General features: G+C 42.2%; 1 protein-coding gene across 1 annotated transcript in view; it reads left to right on the top strand.

Annotated features, from left to right (window-relative positions):
* Positions 1-4422: 4422 nt before the first annotated feature.
* MRPS22 (mitochondrial ribosomal protein S22) overlaps positions 4423-11260 on the top strand; it is a 13336-nt gene continuing 6498 nt past the window's right edge. The window contains exons 1-3 of the mRNA XM_010858208.1: positions 4423-4613; positions 8642-8805; positions 9873-10037. Coding sequence (XP_010856510.1) covers positions 4442-4613; positions 8642-8805; positions 9873-10037 — 501 coding nt within the window. The 5' untranslated portion in view covers positions 4423-4441. The remainder of the gene's footprint in view (positions 4614-8641; positions 8806-9872; positions 10038-11260) is intronic.

Below are 11260 nucleotides of genomic sequence, written 5' to 3'. Positions count from 1 at the left end.
ATCTCAGCTTATGTATAGAAGATGGGAATATCAGTATCTGCCTTGTCTACTTCATCAGTCTGCTATGAGGACACACAGGACTAATGAGAAATCTGTGCTCTGAGTGAGTGGGAAGGTGGTCTGAGTGAGTGCTCTGAGTGAGTGGGAAGGTGCTTTGTCAGGTCTGATAACATCCTTACCATTGCTTATGGTTCTTCTGCTCAGGTACAGCCTTGCACAGGCTTCCAGGCACATCTTCAAGTATTTTCCGTTTTCCTCCGGAACTAGCAGAAATAGTTTCCTGGCTTCCAGATCTTGATTCCTTTCTAGCACTGCTTCAGACCCTCCCACTACTTGGTGGACTGGGTGGATTCAAGTTCTAGCATCAGAGCCTTGTGCACAGCCCCCACCAGCTCCTCAGACTTTTCACTCCTGCAGCTCCCAATACAACCCTGCCTTTTCTCAGCCAATGACTTTGCTTTCCACTGCTCAGAGAAGAGAGGCTGAGAATCAGGAAGGCCCTCTGATTCTCCACTCAAAACCTATCCACACTCCACCATCTTTACCTCCCTGCCTCCTGGTACAAAGGCCCCATCCCATCAATGGCCATTGTCCCCACTTAGACCTTATTTGCTGCAGCTTCTTTGGGAACCTCCCATCATCATGTACCTCTTCTCACTTTACTCTTTTCCTTGCTAATGGTTCCTTCTCAGTGCACAGAGGGGCTTTGGCCTTGGAATTTGTGTGTGGGGGAAACTTTTGGAGATTTGGACCTTGAACAGGAGCAGGGGAAAACATTCTGGGTGAGGATAAAAATGGGGGCACATGTGGCCCTTAGGGACAGCTTCAAAGATAGGGTTTTGAAGATTATGTGTAAGTTGCAAGGGTGTTGCTGAAGATTGAAAGGGTTCTTGGATTGTCCAAACTGTTACCCTTCTCCCTCAGTCTCTGTCATCCATCTCTCTGACATCTATCTTCACACCCTTATCTTGAAGAATTCTAAAAGACCAGGGCAAAATCCTAGTCCCTTTAGAGAAATAATGAAAAGTTCAGACCTTGTAAAATCACAATTGAATAATTGAAACATCACTACACTTTTGCTTGACAAATAATAGGACTCATTCTTGCTCCACAGAGCTGGTGATCCCTCTCCCATATTTTACCTGATGAATCCTACTGCTAGATGCAGCCACGTTGTCTTGGAACTGTCAGAGGATCAACTTCCCGTTTCCAGGTAAACAGAGCCCCATCAGGGCAATCCACTTCTCTCACCAGGAACTTAAATTTGGTGGGAAGCATGTAGAGTCATCCCTCAAGATCCACAGAGGGCTGGTTCTGGGACTCTCTCAGACACCAAAATACAAGGATGCTCTAGTCTCTTACATAAAATGGCATACTGTTTGCTTATAATATACACACACTCTCACAGTTTAAATCATCTCTATATTACTTACAATACCCAATACAATGTAAATCCTATATTGTTGTTGTTGTGTATTGTGCTAAGTTGTGTCCAACTCTTTGTGACCCCATGGACTGCAGCACACCAGGCTTCCCTGTCCTTCACTATCTTCCAGAGTTTGCTCAAATTCATGTCCACTGAATTGGTAGTGCCATCCAACCGTCTCATCTTCTGTCACCCCCTTCTCCTTCTGCCCTCAATCTTTCCCAGCATCAGGGTCTTTTCCAATGAGTTGACTCTTCGCATCAGGTGGCCAAAGTATTGGGGTTTCAGCTTCAGCATCAGTCCTTCCAATGAATATGCAGGGTTGATTTCCTGTAGAATTGACTGGTTGGATCTCCTTGCTGTCCAAAGCTATATAAATAGTTGTAAATACAATGTAAATGATATGTAAATATTTGCTGACATATGGCAGATTCAAGCTTTGCTTTATGGAACTTTTAAAAACGTTGTTTTTTTTAATATTTTCGACATACAGTTGGTTGAACCTGTGGATTTGTAATTCAGAGGGCCAACTGAGTTGGAATCAAGTCATTCTGACATCCTGAAGCAGTTTCTCTTAAGTTCTTGCCTTTGGGGACGTTGGAGCCTCCATCCTTCAAGTCTTTCTTGAGGCTTGGCTGTTCGGCTTTCTCTTTAACTCTGTGAGATATTAAGCATCCTTCCCATCACTTCTGTCTCTGTTTTGTAAGAAAGATTTCTGTCACTTGTAACCAGAGAATCTTAACTGATAACCATATAATGCTGTAAAGCTTTCCCTGTGAAGATCTTCAGAAAGCCACCAACTTGCTGCCACATGACCTTCTTGCTTCTTGCGTCCCCTTTGGAAACACTAGGCATTAGATCCTGAATGTACTTTGTCCTCAGAGTCTGTAAGAAAAGTACTATCATCATACCCAGTTTCCAGGTGAGAGACTGAGGCTCTGAAAGATGTGGGCATCTGCCCAAGGTTACAGCTGAAATTAAGAATCTTGGTAATCCATCAGTAATTTAGTGTAGCCCAAGAAAAGGAGGTTAATACAGGAAGGTGGGAGCATCTCTGGGCAAGATAGCACACCCCTCCCTTCCTCTCTTTCTCAAGCACCCTAGTTTGCCATTTATGTTCCTGATCCCTTTTCCTGCCTTTCTCTGTAGACTGGCATTCTCTCTGCTTGTTGATTAGTGAGCATATTGCTGGAAAAGTCTGCTCCAAACCTTTCTGAACAGTTACCCATTTTAAGCTTCTGCCATCAACTATGTTTCTGAGTTTGAAATATTGAGATAAAATCTGCTTGGTGCCTGCACAGCTGGGGTCAGCTGAAAATGTTCTTCCTCCTGAAAGGATATTTATTTCCCAGTTCCTGTAACCTATGAATGTTATATGGAAACAGGATCTTTGCAAAAATGATTAAGCATTTGAAGATGGAGAGATTATCCTGGATTATCTGGGTGGGCCCTAAATGCAATCATATGTATAACCTTACAGAGTGAGGTAAAATTCAGTTGGACACAGAACAGAAGGTGCAGTGAAGCAGAGATTATAGTGATGCAGCCATAAACCAAGGAGTGTTTGCAGTCACAAGAATTTGGGAGACAGGTTTTCCCTTGGAGCCTCTGAAAGGGGCACAGCTCTGCTAATACTTTGACCTAGCTGAGTGATACTGATTTTAGATGACTGGTATCCAGAACTGTGAGAGGATTTCTGTTGTTATAAGTAACCAAATTCGTCATAATTTGCTACAGAAGCTATAGGGAACGAATGCAACATCCAACGAGTCATTTCTCCTGCATTAGGTGTCCACTCATTGTCCAATCAGTTTTATCTAGGAGGATGTTAATAAGACAAACACAACCACAGAAGCCTATCCTCTGGGAAAGTAGGTGGTATATTCTCAGAGAAAGGACACGGCTGGGAGACACTTGTGTGCGTCCCACTAGCACTCCCTGACACCTTTTATCTTGTAGGTGTGAGAGGAAGTGTTGGGACATATTGGGCAGCAGTCATGCCTGAATGCAGCACCAAGCCTAGGGCTCTCTCTTTCCCTGCCCAAATAGGGTATGAGTTCATAAACAGAGCTCTTAACTGGGCAATGATGAGGTCAGGTTAGAAGATGAGTTTATTTGTCTAGCAAATTCAAATAGTCGTTTACTTAATGCCTCTTTTTAGTCAGATGTTGGGAATAAGTTAGCACGGGCACCAGGCTAGGGGAGGATAAAACCTGCACATCCTGGACAACTGGGAAGAACGTAACAGGATCCTCTAATCGTTCATTTAGTCATTTATTCAACAAATGTTTCCTGTGTGCATATGTACCAGGCTGGGTGATCTTATAACACAATATATAATGTCATTGATTTCATGGCATGAGAAAAATAAGCAAGCAGATAAATGAGCAAAATAATTGAGCACAAATTGAGAAAAGAGCTGCAAAAGAGACTTAAGATTCTGAGACAGAAAAAGGTGTGTGAGTTGAAGGGGAATGATAGGTGCCATGGCAATCGGGGTCTGGAATCAGGTGTTATTTGGCAACCCACTCCAGTGTTCTTGCCTGGAGAATCCCAGCGGCGGGGAAGTCTGGTGGGCTGCCGTCTATGGGTTCGCACAGAGTCGGACACGACTGAAGCGACTTAGCAGTAGCAGTAGCAGCAGTGGGGCGGGGTGGGGGCGGGGTTGGGGGCGTGAGACTTCTGAATGGAAAAGTAGGATGCTGAGGCAGTTGGATTTAAACCTGGGGCTGGGAGAAAAGGTTTGGGCAGGAAGTGGGAATTTGTTATTTAGAGCCATGGAAACGAAGGAAAGGTCCAGAAAAAAGATCATATAAACACCTTTTACGTGTGAACGAGCTGTTTACAAGAAACAATCTATTGTTTTATAAACAAGTTTATTGTTTTATAAATAGGAATTGCGTCGCTTCCTCCTCCTCCTCCTTCATCCAGACTACATTTCCCAGGGTGCCGCGCGAACCGCGCGAGACCCAGACTCTTTCTCAGCCGTTTCCGGCGTTAGTGGCCCGGATAATCATGGCGACCCTCAGAGTGTCTTTATCGCTGTGGAATCTCCATACAGGTTCTCGGGGTGCCCGGCGAGTCTATTTCCGGGCCCGCGCTTGGCCCCGGCCCGGCGACCTGTTCCAGCCTCTGTCCGGGGTCTGCGGGGCGGGAACGCCATGCCGTGGGCTCTGTTCCGAGGCCGGTGAGTGACCTGCTAGGCGTCCCCTGGAGCGTTCTTCTGGGAGATCTAGAGCCTTTCAGATGACGAGACCCACGCGGGGGCCCCAGTTCTTCCCGTGGCGCGCCCTTAGACCCAGGCGGCTGTATCCTGTCGGACGTCACCCGCGTTTGTTGATTCGTTCCCTTGCCTAAGCAGCACTGCTTGAGCTCCGCTCTTCGTAGAGCACCAAGCTAAGTTTAGGGGTTAAGGGGGACTAAGACTGACATCGGTTTTTGCTTGAGGGAAGTCGTGGTCCAGTGGGAAGAGGCAGTGCAGTGTGACCTGGACTGTGACTGGGGATGGAGAGGAGTGAGTGAATAATAGTCGCTCAGTCGTGTCCGACTATATCCGCCCGAATGGACTGTAGCCTGCCAGGCTCCTATGTCCATGGAATTATCCAGGCAAGGATACTGGAGTGGGTTGCCATTTCCTTCTCCAATGGAGAGAAGAGTGGCGCTTAAACTAGGCTGGAAGGGCAGGGGAGGTTTCCTAGAAAATGTGACCACAGTTGAAACTTGGTTAATCGTGTTGAGAAAACCAAGAAACATTTCAAGTGCAGGAAACAGCATAAGCAAAAGTCCAGAAATGAGACTGAACCCAGGTAGTTTGGGAACCCATTGTGGAGGCAGGAGAAATGAGATGGGAGAGGGAGTGGAATTAAATATCTGTTTTGGATGCATTACATTTGAAATTTGAAATGCCTTTGAAATTCAAGTGGAGGTGTCAGATATGCAGTTACATATAAGGTGAGAAACATTGGAGTAAAAATGTTAACAGAAGCTGGGGGGAATGGGTGAGGTGGTGCTGAGTGCTATTGTGTGTCAGGCACTGTAAGAGACCTTGGGTGCCAGAGACCAGTACAAGACAGGGCTGTTGCCTTGGGAGAGCACAAAGTCTACTGGGGACACAGTTGCAATTATTAGTTGGCTGTATATACATGAGTTTATTTCTGCACTCTATTCTCTTGGTCTGTGTGTCTTTTTTTATGCCAGGACCATACTGTTTTGATTTCATGTTATTGGCTTGAAGTCTGGAAGTGTGATGCCTCCTGCTTTGTTCTTCTTAGGATTGGTTTGGCAATCACATGGTCTCTTGTGATTTCGATTCCATACAGATTTGTCAATTGTTTTTTTGCACTTCTGTAAAAAATGCTGTTGAACTCAGTAGGGGTTGCATTGAATCTGTAGATAGCTTTGGGTAGTATGGACATTTTAATGATATTAATTCTCTAATCCATGAACACAGAGTACCTGCCCACTTATTATACGTTTGATTTCTTTCATCAACGTTTTGTGGTTTTCAGCAACGCAATCTTTCACCTCCTTGGTTAAATTTAGTACTAAATATTATAATGTTTTTGATACTTTATTACTTTTTCAGGTAATTTGTTGTTAGTGTATAGAAATGGTATTGGTTTTGGGATATTAATTTTGTATCTTGCAACTTTGCTGAATTTGTTGATCTCATAGTTTATTGATGGAGTCTTTAGGATTTTTATAGATAACATCATGTTGTCTGCAGAGAGAGACAATTTTACTCCATTTCAATTCTGATGCCTTTTATTTCTTTTTCTTGGCTGAGTACTCAGACTAGAACTTCCAGTACTGGGTTGTATAAGGAGTGGTGAGAGTGGGCAACCCTGTCTTGTTTCTGTTCTTGGAGAAAAGACTTTCAACCTTTCCTGACTGAGTATGTTAGCAGTGTATTTGTCATTTATGGTCTTTATTGTGTTGAGGTGTGTTCCTTTTTACCTGATTTGTTAGAAATTTAAAATCATTAATTTTGTCACGTGCTTGTTTGCATCTATCAAAGAAATCTTTTTCCTTCTTTCTATGAATATGTTTCATAATGATTGGTTTGAGTATGTTGAGCCGTATTTGCATCCCAAATCTTCTTTGATCATGGTGAACAATCTTTTTAATGTTCTGCTGAATCAGTTTGCTAGTATTTTATTGAGAATTTTTGCATCTGTATTCATCAGGGATATTGGCCTGTAGATTTCTGTTAGTATCCTTTATTGATTTCAGTATCAGGATAATGCTGGCCTTATAAAATGAGTTTGGGAGTGCTTCCTGCTCTTCAGTTTTTTGGAAGAGTTTGAGAAGGATTGGCATTAATTTGTCTTTAAATGTTTGATAAGTCTCCTGTGAAACCATCTGGTCCTGAGCCTGTTTTCACTGGAGGATTTTTTATTATGGATTCAGTCTTCTTGGTAGTAATTGGTCTGCTTTGATTCTCTATTACTTCCTGATTTAGTCTTGGTAGATTGTATGTTTCTAAGAATTTTTCCACTTCTTCTAGGTTGTCCAATTTGCTGGCATATTGTTACTCATAGTAGTCCTTTATGATCCTTTGTAATTCTGTAGTATCAGTTGTAATGTCTTTTTTAGTTATAATTTTGTTAGTTTGGGTCCTCTTTTTCCCTTGGTCTAGCTAAAAGTTTGTCAGTTTTGTTTATGTTTTCAAAGAACCACCTCTTTATTTTGTTACTCTTTTCTGTTGTTTGGATTACATATTTAATAAATGACTGTGATTGATCTGTGGAGAATGGTCAGAATGGAGGCAAGGAGACAGGTTAGAAGGCTGAGGCAAGAGATAGGATGGCCTTGACTAGGGTAGTGGCAGTGGGAAATAGAGAGTTAAAGAATGATTTATAAGATGTAACAGGCAATTGATTTGTGTCAGTGTCCTCTTGTAAAAATGGGACTAATCATAGTATTTACGGGGTTGTTATGAGGATTAAATGTACCAAGTATGTAAAAGTATTAGTCAGTACTGGCACATAGTAAATATCTAACAGATGTTAGCTGTTAACATTACCATTTTTATTATTGATGCTGTTGGCTAGATGTGGAGGGTAGTGGGGAAGTCAAGAATGACTGTAGGTTTCTGGCCCACGTGACCTATTGGATGGTGCTAAGGATAGGAGGAAAAGCAGGTTTGTGACAGAAGAGAAGTTACGAGTTCTGCTTTGGCAGTATGACGTACATGCGAGATGTCTGTTGGGTAGTTGGATGGAAGATGATCTGGCTGGAGATTCAGCTTTTAGAGTTTCTAGGTAGTTAATAGTTACAGAAGGTTAGGAGATAATCCATCAAGAATGTGAGAAGGGAGAGAAAAATGTAGTTCAGAATCCTGTGGGACACCAGCATTTATAGGGCCAGCAGAGGACGAGGTGGTTGGGACGAATGGCTTCCCCCACCCCAATGGCAGTGGAGGCTGGGCAAAGGGATAGGCATACCAGGGCGGGCAGAGCTGAGATCTGCGTCTCCGCTCCTGTCCAGCTTTCTTCCATAACATCACATGGCCTTTTCAGTATCGTGTCCAGTGATCCAGGCCTCTCTTTCCTATGGAACCCCTCAGCCTAGAATTTCCTTCCCTTTTTTTCTCTGCCCTATTCAGGGTCCCCGGGAAGCATTCTTTGACTCTACCATGCCTTTCTCTGCTCCCAGGCTAAGTTTAGTTTCAGTCTCTGTTATCATACAACCCCCTGTACCTCCCTTGTATGTAGCACTTACTCTGAGGAACATAATGGTAAATTGAAATTGATCTAGGTTCTAGAATCAGATAAACTTTGGTTTAAATCCTGGGTATATCATTTAATAGCTAATTGTCTTTGGCAAGCCTCCAGTATCCTCATATACAAAACTGGGATATCAGTACATACTTTGTGGCTTGGTGTAAGCCTTCCTGAAAATGTGTGTAACTCCTGTCAAATAGGAAACAATTCTTTGGTTGGCAGTAACCATTATTGTCATTAATATTGCATTAACTACTTTTATCCTGTTGCTTCCTTCACTAGACTTTGAGTGCCTTTTTGGCAGAAACTGTATCTCGATCATCGTGAATGCCCAGTAAATTTTAAATGAATGAATGAATCTTGTAGGTATTAGCATTGTGCATACTGAGGTAGACATGGTGTTAATCATTTTTATCATTGACTTTTTCCATTTAGATGTCTTGTTGTCTTGTCATTTTTGCCATCTTATTTACTAAAACTTATTTAACAGAATCTGGTAGCCCAAAGATCAAGAAACCTACTTTTATGGATGAGGAAGTCCAAAGCATACTCATCAAGATGACAGGCTTGGATTTACTGAAGATTTTTAAGCCAGCAGTACAAGAAACGAAACCACCAACTTACAAGCTAATGACCCAGGCACAGTTGGAAGAGGTATGTGAACGTAGGAATATTGGTAGAATATCTTTCTTTAAAAGATTAAACAAAATTTTCAGGGTCCCTCCAGATTTGAGGGGGAGTTCCAGGCACAGAACTGAGAAAAGAAACTTGTGCAGTCTGGCAGAGAGGAGTAGGGAAGATTGCCAGAATCAGACAGACTGCACATACGGGTCAGGTCTGGCTATCAGGCGGAACCACCTCTGCTCCAAAACCAGCCTAGCATCCTTCCTCTGTTCTCCTTGCTCCAGCCTCCTTCCTGCAGAAACATTGGTTGTGAGCTGCTTTAAGGCTGAGGCTTGGTGAGATTGTGAGATCCTTCTGAACAGTATTCTGTTCCAGGCAGGTGTCCTCCTGCAGTCATGGGTATTGAGTGCTTTGTGGAAAACCCTTTCATGTATGAATATGTGAAATATTGTTGCTTTTCTTTCAACTCAAAAATCATTGAGAGCCATAGCAGAGTTCAAATACCCCAAAGTATATAGCACATGAAGAGTGAAAGGCCCCTTTCATCTCTCAGAGAACCACTGTTAGCAGTATGGCATGGAGCACTGTGCTCAGTGGTTAAGGGCATGGGCTCTGGAGTTAAATTGCCTGGGTTCAAATTGTAGTGCTGCAGCTTGTTAGCAATTTACTTAACATTTGTGTGCCTCTATTTTCTTTCTCATAAAATGACCTCTAAATAGTAACGCTTGGCTCATATGGGTAGTTGTGGCATTAAAGGAGCCAGATGCACTCAGAGTATTTGAGCAATATCTGGAACATAGTAAGCACCCAGTAAGTGAAATCCTCTGTCCTGTTTTGGGTGGCTCTTGTGGCCTGGCTCTGTCTCAGAGCCTCCCTTTTCTGTTTTTGAGAGTGGTTGAGCCTGTGACGGATGCTCTCATCACAGAGACAAAGGCCAGGGCCCAAGAGCCCAAGTTTGGCTTTTCACTCACTTATTTGTACCTACAGCTTCTGTCTGAAGTCTTTAGCACTTTTCTTTATTAGTATCTGCTTTTGTCAGATGATCCTTTTGGTCTGTAACTTTGTGGCTTTCCCTAAGATATATTTTATTTCATTAGGCTACAAGACAGGCGATTGAGGCAGCTAAAGTCAGATTAAAAATGCCACCAGTTCTGGAAGAGCGAACACCAATAAATGATGTGTTAGCTGAAGATAAGATTTTGGAAGGAACCGAAACAGCCAAATATGTGTTTACTGATATATCGTACAGCATACCACATCGGGTAAGTATATGTCTAATCACAAAATGATTCTGCCCAAGCTAGATTGACTTCAAAAAGCTCAAGCTTTTTGAGAAGATGGAATGCTTGCTGATGCCCCCAAAGCTCAGACTTCTCAAAGGATTTTCACTTTTCAGAATTTGCAGTAAAAATATCCCACTTGCCCAGATAATTTTTAGGTACCACTTCATCTGCTGTAGTTTTTATTGTCTAGCTCCTCTTCACTTGATTGGCAGTTCCAAAAGAAGACTCTAGCACTTATAAAATAAAATACATTAGTTTTGTGTTTGAGCCTTTTCAAGTAATGAGTGAAAAGAGTAATTTGCATTTTAGCCCACAAACTGCAGTAGAATATTTAATAGTGATAGGGTTGAAAAAAGGGCCACCCCATGCTAATCTTTTTATCATATTGATTATGGTTAGAAGACGCGATGTGAGCAGTGTCCATGTCTGTAGTCAGTCACCTGTATATCTGACATAATGAATGGGATCAGAGTTTCATTTTATTAGAATTTTTGCTTTGAAGTATTTTAATATACGTTTGCAGTGCTGTGAAGGCTGGTTATGGGAGCATTCTATAACCTGAAAGGGAGAAAGGAACTTGGAATTCAAATTGCCAAAATCCGTTTGAGGAACAATTGTGTTACTTTACCATCTATTTTATTTTTTTCTGTTTGCAGTGCTTGATGAAAGGTTTAATTATATTATGCTTAAAACACATTCAGAGACTTATTAAAGTTCTGAAGAGTTGAGAGTCACTACCATCTGGTTAAACATTAATCAGATGTGTAGCATTTATCAGCTGTGTGCAAAACTCTGTGTAAGTCCTTCTGGGTTTTGTAAAGAATTATAATCCAGTTCCTGACCTTTTCTAGTTCTGAAACAAAGTTAACAGTATCTATGAGGTGTCAAGAATGCTGCCTGTGCTAAATTAGATTGCCAGTTGAGTGGTACAGACAGTGAGTGGAATTCACCCAGTAGGTGAAGGAAGCATCGTTTGGCCTGGGATGATCTTTGATTTTGCCCTCAACACCTTGGTTGCGGTCACCGTACTTGTTTATCCAAACATTCATCAGAGCAATAGTTCTTTAATTTTTCTTCTGAGATGAGCTCTCTGAGCTTATTTGTCGCAGAAATGCTACAGTTTAAAATTTTAGATGTTAAGTTGAAACTCTGTAGTTTGAAACCTATGCTTTAGCTGGATCACCTTGCTAGAGTAGCTGTAG

The sequence above is a fragment of the Bison bison genome, unplaced genomic scaffold (assembly GCF_000754665.1).
Source record: "Bison bison bison isolate TAMUID 2011002044 unplaced genomic scaffold, Bison_UMD1.0 scf7180017864384, whole genome shotgun sequence".
NCBI lineage: Eukaryota > Metazoa > Chordata > Mammalia > Artiodactyla > Bovidae > Bison > Bison bison.
Note: the sequence above shows the minus strand (reverse complement) of the source record. Positions and strands in the feature narration are given on the sequence as shown.